Source organism: Vulpes vulpes, unplaced genomic scaffold, assembly GCF_048418805.1.
Source record: "Vulpes vulpes isolate BD-2025 unplaced genomic scaffold, VulVul3 u000000664, whole genome shotgun sequence".
Taxonomy (NCBI): Eukaryota; Metazoa; Chordata; class Mammalia; order Carnivora; family Canidae; genus Vulpes; species Vulpes vulpes.
Window position 1 is genome coordinate 166,100 of NW_027325791.1, and position 16,576 is coordinate 182,675.

At 41.4% G+C, this 16,576-nt stretch overlaps 1 protein-coding gene across 1 annotated transcript in view; it reads right to left on the minus strand.

The window, feature by feature from the left end:
- Positions 1-16,576, minus strand: part of LOC112912636 (solute carrier family 13 member 1) — a 106,717-nt gene that overhangs the window by 47,535 nt on the left and 42,606 nt on the right. Inside the window, 1 exon segment of the mRNA XM_072745606.1 lies at positions 10,217-10,368. Within this exon segment, the coding sequence (XP_072601707.1) occupies positions 10,217-10,368 (152 nt within the window).

Consider the following 16,576-nt stretch of genomic DNA (forward strand, 5'->3'; position numbering starts at 1 on the left):
CCATCAATTTATTAGACTTGGATTACAGGTCGATGACCTAGTTACTCTGTCCAGCCTAAAGGCATTGAGAGATGCTGCGGTTCGCCCGCCCAGCTGCAGCTGTCACCACTGCGGCTCATACCTTGAGATCAGGTTCTCTCCACCCAACCCTGTTTAACCGAATGGGGGTTTTATTTGGAATTTTTGCCTGGAGGGATAGTTCAGGTAGAAAAATGAAAGCCTGCAAAAGCAAAATTCTGTTTTGTGTTAGTTTCTTTCTTTAGTAAGGAAGTGAACACCGCGCAGGACAGTGGCCTCCATGATCACAACCTTTACGCTTCCATCTGCAGTGACTGTTTTGAACGATAATGGAACGAATAACTGTGAGGGATTGGTTTCACCGTTTCTTTTCCCACTTCCTCGTACCCTGTAAGAATCTGCCCAAAGTGAATACAGAATTCTTTCATCATGAATTATGTGAAGTACGATTAACTCTGATAGACTCTTTCGCCCAACAGCATATTTTGAGCGTCTACCATGTGGACACCTACCAGGCGCTCTTCCAGATAATGAGGAAATAGTGGTGAAGTCGATGGATGCAGTCCAGCCTCTCATAAAGTTTACATTTAAATGAGGAGCACAGGCAGTAAATAGGTAAGCATAAAAAGAATCAGAAAATATACCAAAATAATATAATAGAAGGTTGCTAGGGGGAAGGAGAGATTTTACATAGTGTGGTTAAAGAGGGTAAGATTCAGAATGGGATCTAAATGGCAAGAAGGAGCCAGTCATGTAAGTAACTGGGAAACAGCATTCCAGGCGGAGGAAATAGCAAGTCCAAAGGCCCTAGGGTAGGAATAAGAGGAGCATGTTTGAGGATCAGAAGGCCGTGAGGCTGTGAGGTGAGCTAACATCAGTGAAATCAAGTCTACGGAGTAGCCAGTAGGGATCAGACCATATAAAACCTTGTAGGCCGTCAGAAGAAATGTGAATTTTAGTATGAATGCAACTAGGCGTGATCGAAACAGGAAATACGTTAGTGACATGATTTAGAGTCTGTAAATTTGTGATTTACTCAAAACATCCTGGTTGGATGATCCTCAGGATTGAAGGCCATGGAGTAGAAGCCACAGTGCGATAGGTGACCCCCTATCTGGCTCTGGTATAAATTTTTGTATAATCCTCCCTCCTTCTGTGCAGGCGGAGTCTGATTAGGTTCTTTCATGGGAAAGGTGAAGGGATTTTGTTGCGGAACCAAGGTCCCCATTGAGATAGACTCCGGTTACTCAAAAGGGAGACTTGGACGGGTCTGACTTCATCAGGCGAGCGCTCAAAGGACAGCCTTTCCCGCTGGCCTAAGGAAGCGAGCTTTCCTGTTGTCAGCGGAGGGCTCAGGTGGCGAGGATCGAGGCACAGCCTCTGGAAGCAGGGAGTGACCCCAGGCCACCTACAGTGGGCACCTCCGTAGTTGAGCCCCGGGGAACTGAATTCAGCCAGTGGGTGATCTGAGAACAGGGCCCTGGCTTCTGTGGGATTCAAGGCCCCAGCTGCCACCTCGATTTCCATCTAACGAGATCCTAAGCAGCAGACTCACGTAACCCGGGCCTAGAATTCCTGACCTGGGGAATTATGAAGTCATAAACTCATGCTTTTTTAAGCCACTAAGTTAATGGTAGTTTGTACAACAGTCACATAAAACAAATACGCAAGGAAATTCATTAGAGGACAAGGAAGCTTGGCAGAGGAGGAGGGTGCGATGGCGTAGGAAGTAGAGCAGATTTGGCCGGAGGCGGATTGGTGGCGGTGAAGGTGAAGAGAAGACCATTGGTTTCCAATATACTTGGGACAAAATGTGGAGAAGCGGGGAATAGGTGCCATTTATTGAAATGAAGTCTGAGGGAAGAACAGGTTGGCAGACGGGGAGGGAGCGGCTGGGCACACACCTGAGGTGGGAACGTCCGCAGGCTCCCAAGTGCTCACGTGGGTCTGGCCCCGAGGGCAGAGGGCAGGTTACATATAAGATGGGTAGGTAGCGACAGGTAGGTGACACCGCAAACCAGAGGAATGGGTGTGACGGTTTCAAGAGTAAATGGAGGCAGGAGGAAGGGGGCGCGCACCCCGGGCGTCCGGCCACAGGTCACACCGACGGTTAGGACGAGCCGGTGAGCCACGCACACTACGCTCTAACCGCGTCCAGCATCTTTCCACTTTCCGCAGGATGACACCATCTCCCGAGCTTCGGTGGGGACTCTTCAAGGTCGCAGACTGTGCAGAATTCTCGCCCCAGGGGAGCGCTTCAAGCGCAGCGTGTTTGCATCGAAGCCCACGTCCTCAGCTCCAGCCCCGGTGAGAACACACGGTTCCGTGTGCTGCGGGACGTGCCCAGGCCGGCCCGGACCTGGTGTCCTCAGGACGCGGGAGAGCCCGTGGAGATGCTCTCCCCGCGACGAAGGCCAGCCCCGGCAGCTGGGGGAGGCCTTGCTGCCCTCCTCGGCCCACGGCCCGGCCCACGCGCCACGGCCTCCCGCGGGCAGCTGGGGAGGTTTGCGGCCTTGAGACCACGTTTGGCCTTTCGGGCGCCGAAGCCGCGGCCACGCTCATCCGAGCCCTTTTGATTACGGGCTGCCCTGGTGACTCCTGAGCCCGAGCCACTCGTTCGGGTCCGTGCAGACGGTTCTCTGCGAATGTCAGCTCCTCCCGCTCACGAGCCAGCGTGTCTCCGGGCAAAGGCCTAGAGGGCAGCCGGCGGCTCGGTGCCGGGCGGGCTCCCGCGGGCCAGGCCCCTCGCCAAGGCCCACGCGCGTCCTCCAGGCTGTCCTCGCAGTCCTCTGACATTGCCCCGTTCGGCAGAAGGAGCGACGTTCACAGACGTCAAGCTCACATATGGCAGGACTGAAACCTGAGCCAGTCTGAGTCCAAACTCTGCAATGCCCAAATCTCCCCTGTGGTGTTTGCCAGAGAAATTATTTCTGAGAAGTAGAATTGCTCGTCCCTGCAGGGGAAAATCGGGGCGACCTCTGACGGCAGCTGCTGCTCGGTAAGCGCTTCGCCCTCCCCTCTGCAGGGCGCCAAGAAGAAAGGGCGGGAAGGTGGGCTCTGAGTTGGCGCCCCTACGAACACATTTATTTTGCCATTTCTTAGTTTGTGAACCTAGAGTAGTCATAATTTAACACGTAATTAGTAACAGTGGTCGCGCTAATTATTGATAACAAAACTTCCTTCTGTGCTTCTGGTATACCCACAAGCTGACACCTGAAGCTGAATCATACTCTGACCATTAGCCAGCTAGGAGAGGTTTCTCGGGATAATCTTCCATTTTAATCCGGTAGATTTGTTTTTTGAGTCTAATAGCTATTCTGTTTGTTAACTGCTATCGATGCACCCGAACTACCTGCTGTGAAAGCAGTCATTGTCTCTAATAATATTTCCCTCAATAGCATAATTTTAATATCAAAAGATCATTTCATTGTTTAGGTGATTCCCAAGAACAGTAAACGCTTCATGTAGGTCTTGGACGGTCCATCTCAGACAGCGCTTAGTGGTCGCCCTTGGTGTGATGAAAGGATGAGACCGGTCCCTGCGCCCTCGACAAGATTTCAAATCATTAGGGGTGATGGTGTGAGCGTGGGTGAGACAGGTTTGTAGAAAGGTGGCAGAGCAGCACCTGAGCAGAGGCAGACGAAACAGCACTACACAGGCCGAGGAGGACGTTGGAGCGTCGGCCCACGCTCCGGGAGCCGGAGTGGGAGGAAAGGGCTTAGGGACAGCGTGGTGGAAGGCGGGGGCTGGGTGATGACTGGGGGCGTTATCCCTGGAGCAGGAAGGAGTGGGGCCAGGCAGAGGGCACCCAGCAAGCAGGATTTATCCACTGGAGGCGCCAATAAAAACCTAACAAAGCAGCAAGTCGTAACAGGAGGCGAGAACAAAAAATATTTCCAGAATGCTCTGTTCCAAGGATTAATTAAGGCCAACGATGAATTAATGTCAGGTAAGTCAGCGCTTAGGTACCTCTGGAGCTCGCTTCCAGGATTAAGAACGTGAGAAATGTCACCCTTAGAGTTGAGTTGGACACGTCGCTCCGTCTTGATAGTATCACCCTGAAAATCACCTCCCGAGCTGGCTATGGGCTCATGACCAGGGGATGGTTCAGTCTAACTTGGAGCTAACTGAGCTTTGCAACTATTCACATAAGACGTGCGTGTTTGCAGGCTCACTCACGTTTTATAGGAAGGAAATGCGACCCGTGAATGTGAACATGGATGTAGCCCTTGCTACTGGCAGCAAACTCACTTGTTTTTCTAGAACTTTACAGACTGGCACCTTCTCCATGGTCTGCGAGGCAGGCCGTGGGGTCGAGGGAGCCTGGGACTCGGCCGTCTGCCCTCAGCTGGCAGTCCCCTCGCTGACTAGGGGTCATTACAGAGTGTCCGAGCCATGGGGCCCCAGGCTCACTCAGTGGAGCGTCAGACTCTTGGTTTGGGCTCAGATCATGGCCTCAGGGGCTTGTGAGGTGGAGCCGAGTGGGGCCTGGCGCCCAGGGCAGACTCAGCCTCAGATTCTCTCCCCTGCCCACCCCCCCCACTATCTGCTCTCTCTCAAATTAATAAATAAATAAATACATCTTTAAAGTCTCTGTGCCTCAGTTTCCTCATGTGTGAAATGAGGGAATCGTATACGTAACCTGAAGTTTCTGTGTCTTCCCATTTTTCTACTTCCCCCCATTAGTCCTCAGGACGACACGTCCTTCTTTTCCAAGACCGACATTTCCACGCTTGTTTCTATTATCTTTCTGCTTCTACCTGACACTTAGCCACTCATTTCCTTCTCTCTCTCTCTCTTTCTCAAAACGTCACGTATCTGTTTTACAGTTTCCTTCCTGAGCGTAACACAAAACTGACGTCCTCCTTGTCCACGAGAGCTCTCCGCCTCTGGGCACACCACGCTCTGCTCTTTTCTTCTTTGCTTCCTCAGCGTCTCAGGAAATCATTCCAATTAGCTGTTTCCCTCCCTACTGCTCACATCTTCCCTCTCCCAGGCCTGGCTCTGCCCCACCTCCCACGTCTTACGGGAGGGCGCCCATGAGAAAGGAGCCTTCCCTTAGCCACGGTCCCCCTTGACCCTTCTACCGCGCGGCTTGTTCCAACTCATCCTCCATCCTGAAAAAGGTCTCATTTAGCCCTCAGAACACCCCATGCCCGTGGTTCTCCACCCACTTTGATAAACTTTTCTCATCTTCTTTCTTGTCAATAGTTCCCAAGAATCTATTTATGTCTTGGTTCTTTCAACTTTCTTCTCTCTATGTGACCATTTCTACATTCAAGACGCTAATTTCTGGGTTTATATATACATAGCCCTCAAAGTTTTCCACTCCATTTGCAAATGCCTACTAAAAACCCCGTGCAACACAAAGATAAACTCAAAATGGATGAAAGATCTCAATATGAGACAGGATTCCATCAAAATCCTAGAGGAGAACACAGGCAACATCCTTTTTGAACTCGGCCACAGTAACTTCTTGCAAGATACATCCACGAAGGCAAAAGAAACAAAAGCAAAAGTGAACTATTGGGACTTCATCAAGATAAGAAGCTTTTGCACAGCAAAGGATACAGTCAACAAAACTCAAAGACAACCTACAGAATGGGAGAAGATATTTGCAAATGACATATCAGATAAAGGGCTAGTATCGAAGATCTGTAAAGAACTTATTCAACTCAACAGCACAGAAACCAACAATCCAATCATGAAATGGGCAGAAGACATGAACAGAAATCTCACCGAGGAAGACATGGACATGGCCAACAAGCACATGAGAAAATGCTCTGCATCACTGGCCATCAGGGAAATACAAATCAAAACCACAATGAGATCCCACCTCACACCAGTGAGAATGGGGAAAACTAACAAGGCAGGAAACCACAAATGCTGGAGAGGATGCGGAGAAAAGGGAACCCTCCTGCACTGTTGATGGGGATGTGAACTGGTGCAGCCACTCTGGAAAACTGTGTGGAGGGTCCTCAGAGAGTTAAAAATAGACCTGCCCTACGACCCAGCAATTGCACTGTTGGGGATTTACCCCAAAGATTCAGATGCAATGAAACGCCGGGACACCTGCACCCCGATGTTTCTAGCAGCAATGGCCACCATAGCCAAACTGTGGAAGGAGCCTCGGTGTCCATGGACAGATGATGGATAGAGAAGCTGTGGTCTCTGTATACAATGGAATATTCCTCAGCCATTAGAAACGACAAACACCCACCATTTGCTTCAACATGGATGGACCTGGAGGGTATGATGCTGAGTGAAGTAAGTCAATCGGAGAAGGACAAACAGTATATGGTCTCATTCATTTGGGGAATATAAAAAATAGTGCAAGGGAATAAAGGGGAAAGGAGAAAAAATGAGTGGGAAATATCAGAGAGGGAGACAGATCATGAGAGACTCTTAACTCTGGGAAACGAACTAGGGGGGTGGAAGGGGAGGTGGGCGGGGGGTGGGGGTGACTGGGTGGCGGGCACTGAGGGGGGCACTTGACGGGATGAGCACTGGGTGTTATTCTATACGTTGGCAAATTGAACACCAATAAAAAATAAATTTATAAAAAATTAAAAAAAAATAAAAACCCATGCATAGGCTCTGAGCAGCCATCCCGAGATATCTAAAATCAAATTTGTTAATTTCTTCAATGAACCTAAAAGTTCGTGGCATCACCATCTATCTAGCTGGATCGGCAAAAATCCCAGACTTGCCCTAACGCCTCATGGCCCTTAAATCCTCACACCTGATTACTCACCACCTTCTGCCTGTACATTATCTTGAGTCTAAATCCTATCACTTCATAACTAGTTTAGTTCTGCCCCTTGTCACTTGTCAGCACTTTGGTAGCAGACTCCTAAATGGTCTCCTATCCCCAGACTCTTGGAATGCCAATCAATCTGCACATTGTTATTTAAACAGTGCAAAAAAAGGTAAAGGAAAAAAAAAAAAGAAAGAAAAGAAAATCCACAGGCTCTTTTACTGCCTTGAGGGAAAAAAAAAAAGAAATGATTACAAACTTTTTGTGCTTTCATTTTATGAATATTTGCATTCACTTTCTCCATAAATGTGGTGTTTACCTCTTAGGATTGAGCCATGTTGCACAAATCTCTAGTGTTTGAAGGATGCTGCATACAGCTACAGTCCCCTTTTGGGGTGTATATTCAATTATGTTTCTAAGGAGGTGATTTTTTAGGGAGACAGACTTTGGGGTTTGAATGACCATAGTCCGAACTTCAGTCTGCTAGACGAACATCAACTTTCTCAAATCTCATAGTAATAACCAACATTTACTGAGCATATTCTCTGAGATAGGCACAATTTTAAAGTGCTATTTATTTTTTAATAAAAACTTTAAACAATTCTCTAAAAGAGAGTTATTAATATTCCATTTTTCTGGCAAGGTAAGAAGCTTAAAGAGAGTAAGTAGTGTAAGATCACCCAGCTTGGAAATGGAAGAGCTGGGATTTCAACAAAGGCAGTTAAGCCCAGAATCTGTGCTTTACTCACCTCCATATGCTGCCCTCACAGCAAGGGCATATAGAGTAAGTGTGTACTGCGGAGCAGGTGGAATCCAACACATACCACCTACCTACTGGCCTCCATGTGAAAAACCAAACGTTATTATGTTTTAAAATTTTTAATGGTTTTCACAGATGTACATTTTGTCTAGAACCCAGAATGAATCTCAAAGCTTCCTGGCAAGTTTCATTTTTTTCATTCTCCAAAAGAATTCACAACAGTGCCTTGCTTGCACATCATCAGTCCTAGAACAAATGTTTATTCTGAGGAAGCTAAATTTTATTCGGCGCAAATAAAAATAAACCTTTACCCATTCACTCGGTCAATAAACATGATACATTTTATATCTGCAAGTGATAGGTGAATAGATGGATAAACAAAGGCTTTGAAATCCATTCCCCTCTTCCCACTGTTTGTAAGATAGCACCTTTCCCTAGATGTCAAGTCACTGATTCTTAGGATTCATGCACCCATGGAGTTAGGCAAGATCCAAATGAAATTATACAAAATGACTCTCAATACTGCTTTAAAAAGGATGGCAAGCAGTGTCAAGAGGAAAAGGTGGCATTATTGCATAAGATTTGGAAACAAAGGGCAATTTCTTTCCAGGTCCAAACATCTTGACAAAGAATATAAATATTTTTTTCCCTGTATTTCTAAGTTCTTGGCACTTTTTCCAATGAAATTTAATGCATTTCATTCCACTGTTGCTTTGAGATGTGGTTGTATCTTGGGGCTAATGTTTAAGAAAAAGTGGGTTAAATATCTGGCTTGTTTAATAGGATCAATCATATTTCCTCATATAAGTTTGTTTTCCCCCTCTATTCTAGTATTTTCTATCAGGAAGGGATACTTTGAGTTTCTTTCTGTTTGTGTATAATTCTCTAATGTTAAAGCAAACTTTTGAAGAAAAAACTTCACTAAATTTCAAGTACATATTAAGCATTTTCTAAATTAAAGAATATTTGGCCAAATTCCCATGAATAGGAGAATTGGAAGATTAGATAATTAGGGAAAATAGTTACTGAAACATTTTGCTTAAAGTGCTGCAATGCTCCCAATCTGTCATTGCAAATGGATTACTGCATCCAAAGAATCAAGGGAACAGATAAATAAAAGAAAGAAAATTTGGTTGATACATTGTGCAAGACCGCAGACAAAGGGCAAGTCAGCATGGATTACTGCAACAACATCGATCTCATGAGAATGGTGGAAACCATCAGTTCTCTAACACCAAGAGTAAAACAATAAAATTTTGGTCTACATTTTAGAAAAAGATTTTCAGAGAAGACCAAAATGTGGAATCTCTTTCTGGGGGAACTCATGGAAAAGGATGGAAGTCTAGTTTTCAGAAAGAGATCAAGTACATCTCCTGTCTTGAATTAGGAGACACATTAGATAAATCCTCTCCGACACAGAGAGCTTCAGAAGTCTCCCACTTAATAAACCAGATGCCATTTTAAGGTTCCTATCGACGTTGGCCGCTGGAGCATGCGTGATGGACGTGCAATCGTGGAAACAATAAATACACATGGAGGTCTGTATTAGACGGTCTTCAGCTGCTAGCCCACTGCTCTTTGCACACAGTTCTTGTTCTTTTTAGGACAATGGAGTGTGACTTTTTTTTTGTCTTAGGTTCCCGAGAAAAGCTATGCATGCACAACATTTTGCAAATAATTTTAGAAAGGTCATAAAATCTGTGAATCTGCTTTGAAGAATGTAGTCTTCCTGACTCTGAACCCTAGTCTTTTTGTGAAAAGACGTACATCCTGTTCCAGGGCATCCTTAATCTGGCCCACCTTGCTGGAACTCTGATCATCTGTCCTGTTAGTATTTGAAAACACACCGCGGGTGTAGAATTCAGTTTGAGTCCTCACGTGAAAGCATGGACTTTCAAACTATTGTATCAGTAATTCTTACAATAGCTCTCAGAAATAGCATCAAGTATTTTTACATGGTTTACTTCATTTAAGTCTCACAATAATCATCTGAATTGTGACTGTTTTAGATATGAAAAATTTAAGTCTTGGGAGAGTAATTCACTTTTTGTTGTTCAAATTCACAAAGTAAGTGGCTGAAAATTACAGATTTTTTAACCCAAGTTATCTGACTCTACCCACAGATTCCCCATGTTCTCCAATAGGTGAACATCACGGTTGCAAACTTATATTTAGAGTCCTATGTCTGTCCTTAGAATACTTTATCACTGACATTTCTTGCAATTGCCCAATCCTTCAAATCTTTTTGAATTCTAGGCAAGACTTCTGTAATAAGCACCTTTGTGCGCAACTCTCATCTTTTATGTTTAAATGCTAGTTCCTGAACCCTACATAAATTTTCCTACCCAGATAATCCCTATTCACATTAGTTAACTATCATTCACAGTATTATTTGTAACAAGAAAAGTCTTCCCATTTGATTAGAATGGTCCGCCAGACATAACTATCTATTGTGAGCTGATTTGGGGAATCTTAAGGCACCTGTTAATTCACTATACCCTCCATATTTAACTCTTAGTGGAAGGGAAGGTCTCTAGACCTATAGATGTCCTGATGAAAAAAAAAAAAAGGTTAACTCAGTACAGCAATTTCCGTTCCTGATTCTCTGAATCAGTGAAGAATAAGCCTCGTAAGTTATGTGCTGCCTATTTATTTAATCAACGATCCAATCATTTACTTACGTATTGAAATGCTCAGAGAAGATCAAGTTGGTAGAAGTGCCTGTGATCGTTGTGAGTCCACCAATGGTAGAAGAGTAAGCGATACACAAGCACATAAGTTTACACATCATGTGGTCCTTCTTTGTTCGGTACTTGGTTCCTGTGTCTGAGTTCTGTTCAACAAGAAAAAAGTTTACACATCATGTGGTCCTTTGCTTAATATTTGGCTTCATGCCACCAACATTTCATCATTTTCAAGTCATCTTTACAAAAGAGAAAATGGCGGCCTTTGTTACCTTCTTCTCAATTAAACCACGGCCCTACCTCACCTCCATTTTCACAAACTACGCAAAAGAGTCGTCTACATTCACTGACTCTGTTCCTTTAACCACTCCAATCTGGCTTCCGTCCCTTCAGGCCACCCCAACCGCACTTGCTTTGATTATCAATGTACTACTAAACCCAACACATACTTCTCAGTCTCAGTCTTGTAGACCTCTTGACAGTACCCAGAAGAGTTAACCACTTCTTCCTGCTGTAAAACTCTTCTTGGGGCTTCTGTGATATCTCACTCTTCTGGTTTTTCTCCCACATCTCTGCTTGTTTCTCTATTTACCTTGCCAATTCATTTTCATTTATCCTTCCTGAAAACTGGAGTTTCATGAAACTCTGTCACGGCTACCTCTTTTTTCTGAAGTATTTACCCTTAGGAAATCTCATATATTTTCACTGATTTAATGCCTGTAGATACACCATACCATCAATTCTGGTCTTCAGCCCAGACTTCTCCTTTTAGACCTATATATCCAATTGACTATTTAACATAACTTGAATATCTTAAATAAAACTCCACTCCCAAAATGTTCAAGACCAAACCCACTATTTTCTTCCTCAAATGTAGTTCTTCTTTAGGATCACCTATATAAGCTAATAGCATCATCATCATTATAATTACAAACACAGTGTGCTCCGTATATAATAAACACTATTCTAATTTCAAAGTAAATAAACAATTTAATCCATGTTATTCTTACAGTGGAATGAGGTTAGCGCTGTATTTATCACATTTTACACATGAAAACATGAGACAGAGTAAAGTTCAGGGGCTTGCCCAAGGTCACAGAGTCTGGAAATGGCAGACTTGGATTTTGAAACCATGTAGTCTTGCTTTAGAATTCATACCCTCAGCCACTATACTATATTGCTTGTCCTCCCTGAGAGCATTCTCTTCCTTCCCACCAAATTGGGTCAATTTTATCTATATAAATGTGTCTGGACTATTTCATGTTCATCTCCATCGCTATCACTTTGGAATAAATCAACATCACCTCTGATTTGGGTTACTGTAATAGCCTCCTTATATTTCTTCATGTATCAATTCTTGTCTATTTACGATCTGTCCTTATTTAAAAATATACAAATAGAAGAATCACCCTGTTTCATACAGAGAGGTATGCTGTCTGTGATATATACACTGAAGGATCTTTTTAAGAAATCATGGAAAGGAAGTATTTATTTATTTTTTTTAATATTTTTTTTTGGAAAGGAAGTATTTAGTACTCACTGAAAGCCATCATGGATGTGGGAATGACCTAGCATAGTAGGGTCAGGTGCATTGGATTATAATTTGCCTTTTATGTTCTAATTAATTTAAAAGTTAGCTCCCTGGGGTGTCTACTCTTCACCCCAAACAAATTAATTTATAAATATCTTGTTTGTCTTATATTTCATACATGGGAATGTTTTATATTTTCCATGGTAACAGTTTCCATTGAAAACTTGAAAAACAAATGGTATGTAAATAAAATAGCAAAATAAGTTTAAAAATTCTTATAGTGTAGTACTAAGTGGCAACTGAAATTTGGGGCTTAAATATTAACTATTTTACTGTAGAAAAAAGCAACAGAAACCAGGAAGTGATATATAATTTGGATATTATTAAACTGAACATAAGAAGGGGAACTTAAAGATGTAATGTACATTCTCACCACACTTAAACTTTCTTAATTGCAAATATATGCATATGCATATATATGTGTATATAAAACATAATGATTAAAAGGTATGGGTAGATACAAAATTAAAGAATCAAAATAAGAAAATACTAATATATTTGCCATGCTTTATCCTTTGTGGATTTCTCATACTTTTTCCTATGTATAGACCTTTAAGACATATATTAGGTGATATTTATGCAAATATTACAATTTAGAAACACATTAAAAGTTCAGGGTGAATTTAAATTCTGCAGTAAATTGTAATGCTAATATACCATAATACATGTTGAGGAGTAAGTGCAGGCGTTGGGAGGTGGGATCGAGGGCAATGTCTGTATTATCTTGCCAGTAAACATGAACGCCTTCTGGTCAGCTCTATTACGGTTTTTCGCTTAGGGCATGTGATTGCTGGGCTGGTTGAAGAGATGATGCTGTAGTAAGGGGTAAAGACCGAGGACCAGAGAGACAGTTGGGAAGGTCAATGGCAGAATAATAGAGCTCTTAGGAAAGCCTGAGATGAGCCGTTAATTGAGCCAACTATTAGTACAGAAACTACAAAAACAAAGGAAGGGTGGATCATCAACAGATTAGTCTTTTGCCTAAGACACTAGTTTCAACCTGAGACCAAGAGTTTGACCTAGGCCCAAAGGGATCTGGAATAAATCATTTGGAAAGTTAAGAGCATGTGTTTGCAGATATCAGGACAACAGAATAAACACGACATTTTTCCATAAGTGGAGGAGGAATTTGGTGTTTGTGTGTGTGTGTGTCTGTGTGTGCGTGTGTGTGGTATATCTTTTCCCAAGAGTTTTGGAGAGAAAAAAAGATTCCTACCCAAGAAGGGAGGAGAAGCAAAACATCTAGAGGAATGAAGCTGTAGGGGATGAGGCAGTCGGGGATGGCATGGCTAGAGGGAACCTCCTGTGCTAAGGTGACCGAAGGGCATTGCCATGGACACACTGTGAATGGGAAAATGCTTGTTTTATACTGTTTCACAACAGAGGACTTATGTGAAATTAAATATACACAAGGATGTAGTTTTTATGATAAAACTATGTCCACACACATAAAATGCCCAGGAATAGACTAAACTGAAATATGTCAAAATATTAACAATGGGATTGGGGATATCTTCTGCCTTCTTGATACTTTTTGTATCTTCTACAACCATAAAAAGTCTTTCCAATATATGAAAGAATTGTAGACCCCTTAGTGCAGAAAGTATTCAGAAATTAATGTGGTACGAAGAACAGGGATGCCTCACTATTGCTACCTGGTGGTTAGGGGTGCAGACCCAGGGGCTTACTCAACACTCCATCCGTGAACCACGGGGGCTAAGCCTGGGGTCTCCAACGCTGTACAAGACAACTCACTGGGGGGACAGTGGCATGAAACCGTTAGGGTTTCTATTTATGGTTGAATAATAATGTGAGACGACTTGTAAGAAATATCACTAATCATTTTCTGCTTGCCAAAAAGCCAGGTTAAAATCTAGCTCTTTTTGGATATTTACTTGCATTAGATCCATCTGGTATCACATATTGATTTCTCAGTTGTAGGCATTATGGTTAGATTTCCACTGTTAGATGATGAGGATTTAGCTTTCGTTGATACACTCGACCACCCAACACACTTAAACTTCATGTCCCCATCCTCCTCCTATTACAGCTACGTGATAATCCTACTTAGAGCGGAGTTCAACATTTAGAATGTTGTCGAGTAGAAATCCATGAACTTCTGAGAAATATGACCTATATTATTTTTCCTGTTCCGTACTCCTGCTCTACCCCTCCTGGCTTGCTTGGTAAGTTTCGCTTGGTTTTCTGAATAACCACTAAATGACTCCAAACATTCCATGGTTGTTTAAATCTTCTCTCAGAACAATCAAGTAAGATACTTAATCTACATCAAATATTCTACCCATTTCATTGTCTTAGAGCATGTCTTCCAGGACGTTCCTAACCTGTCCTAACTCCGAGCATTTTTCTCTCTGGATCTGCAAAGATTTATCTCAACTTCAGTCAGTCTTCCTACTTCATTGATAGCTTGGTTGGATATTGATTTCAAGTTTGAAAATAAACATCATGCCAAATGTTGAAGGCATCCTTTTCCGATTGTTTGAGTTTCCAGTGTTGCTATAGAGAAGTCTTTAAGCATTCATATTTTTTATCTTTTTTAATGAATCAGTGTTGTCATTTTTCTGAAAATTTTTAGGATTTTTCTCTTTTCTCATAATATTCTGAACTATCAATAACCTTCTCAATGTGTGTTTCAACTCTTGGCTGGCACCCAGTGGGATTACATTCTTACACTATGGAAATTTCCTTCAATTTTTGATGTAGTCTCCTCAGTTTCCTCTATTCTTTTTCTGAAATTTCCTATGATTCTCTTACTTTGTTTCTTGCCATTTTTCTACTAGATTTTCCATTTACGATATATTTTTATATCTTTTTAACTACATTTTATATATTTATTTTATTTATATTCATATTTTATTTTTTGTCTTCTTGGTCCTCTTTTAAAGAATGCCACTCATGGATAAATTCCTAGAGTCACACATTGTACCAACACTGAATCATGATGAAATAGAAAATGTGAACAGACAGATTACTAGTAAGGAGATTGAGTCAGTAATCCAAAGTCTCTCAACCAAAAAAGTCCAGGACTAAATGGCTTCATTGATAAATTCTACCAAACATTAAAAGAATAATCAATGCTAATCTTTCTCAAATTTCCAAAAAATAGAAGAGGAGAGAATCTTCCAAACTCATTTTACTAGGCCAGCATTACCCTAATACCAAGACCATTCAAGGACACTACAAAAAAAAAAAGATAATTACACATCACTATCCAAGATGAACATAGATGCAAAAATCCTCAACAAAATTGTAGCAAGCCAAATTAAAGAATACGTTAAAAAAATCATATACCATTATTAGGTAAAATTTATAAAAATAATATGATCATATCAATAAATGTAGAAAACATGTTTAACAAAATTCAACATCAATTTATGATAAAGTGGGTACAGAGGAAATATATCTCAACATCAAAAAGACCATATATGACAAGCCCACGGTTAACATCATACTCAAAGATAAAAAGCTTAAAGTCTTTCTCCTAAGATCAGGAACAAACAAGGTTGCCTGCTCTCACCATTTCTATTCAATATAGTATTGGAAATCCCAGCCAGAACAATTAAGTAAGGGAGAAAAAGCCATCCAAAATCAAAAAGAAGTAAAACTGTCACTATTTGTAGATGAAATGTTATTATATATAGAAAACCTTAAAGACTTCATCAAAACACTGTTAGAACTAATAAAAAAATTCAGCAACACTGCAGGATACAAAATCCATGTGCAAAAATCTGTTGCATTTCTATACACTAAAATGAAATGTCAGAAAGAGAAACAAAGAAAACTACATCATTTATAATTGCCCCCAAAAATAAAATATCTAGAAATAAATTAAACCAAGGATGGGAAATATCTGTATATTGAAGACTATATATTGTTAAAATTGATACTACTCAAAACTATCTTTAGGACCCAAACTACCCAAAACAATCTACAGTTTTGATGAAAATTTGATATCAAAATTCCAATGACATTTTTCAAAAACAAGAGCAAACAATCCTAAAATTGTATGGAACCACAAAAAAAAAAAAAAAAAACCTGAATAGTCACAGTAATCTTGAGAAAGAACAAAACTGGAGGCATCATGCTGCCTGATTTCAAACTATATTAAAAATCTACAGCAATTAAAATAGTATGCTATTTGCATACAAATAGACACAGATCAGTGTAACAGAATAGAGAGCCCCAAAATAAACCCACATAGATATAGCCAATTAATTTATGACAAAGGAGCCAAGAATATATAATGTGGAAAGGACAGACTCTCCAATAAATGGTGTTGGAAAAACTGGACAGCCACATGCAAAACAATAAAATTTTACCACAATCTTACAGCATACACAAAAATTAATTCCAAATAGATTAAAAACTTGAACATAAGACCTGAAACCATAAAACTCCTAGAAGAAAACATAGATGGTTAGTTATTTGACATAGGGCTTAGTGATAATTTCTTCAATCTGACACCAAAAGCAAAAACAACAAAAGCAAAAATAAATAAGTAGGACTACATCATACTAAAAAGTTTCTGCACAGCAAAGGAAACCATTAAAAAAATGAAGACAACCTACTAAACGAGATAAAATATTTTCAAATTGTATTTCTGATAAAAGGCTATTTACCGAAACATATAAAGATTTCATACAGCTCAATAGCAAAAAACACCAATTTTATTTTTAAAATCAACAATTTGATTTTAAACTGGGCAGAAGGGGGCACCTGGGTGGCCCAGCGGTTGAGCATCTGCC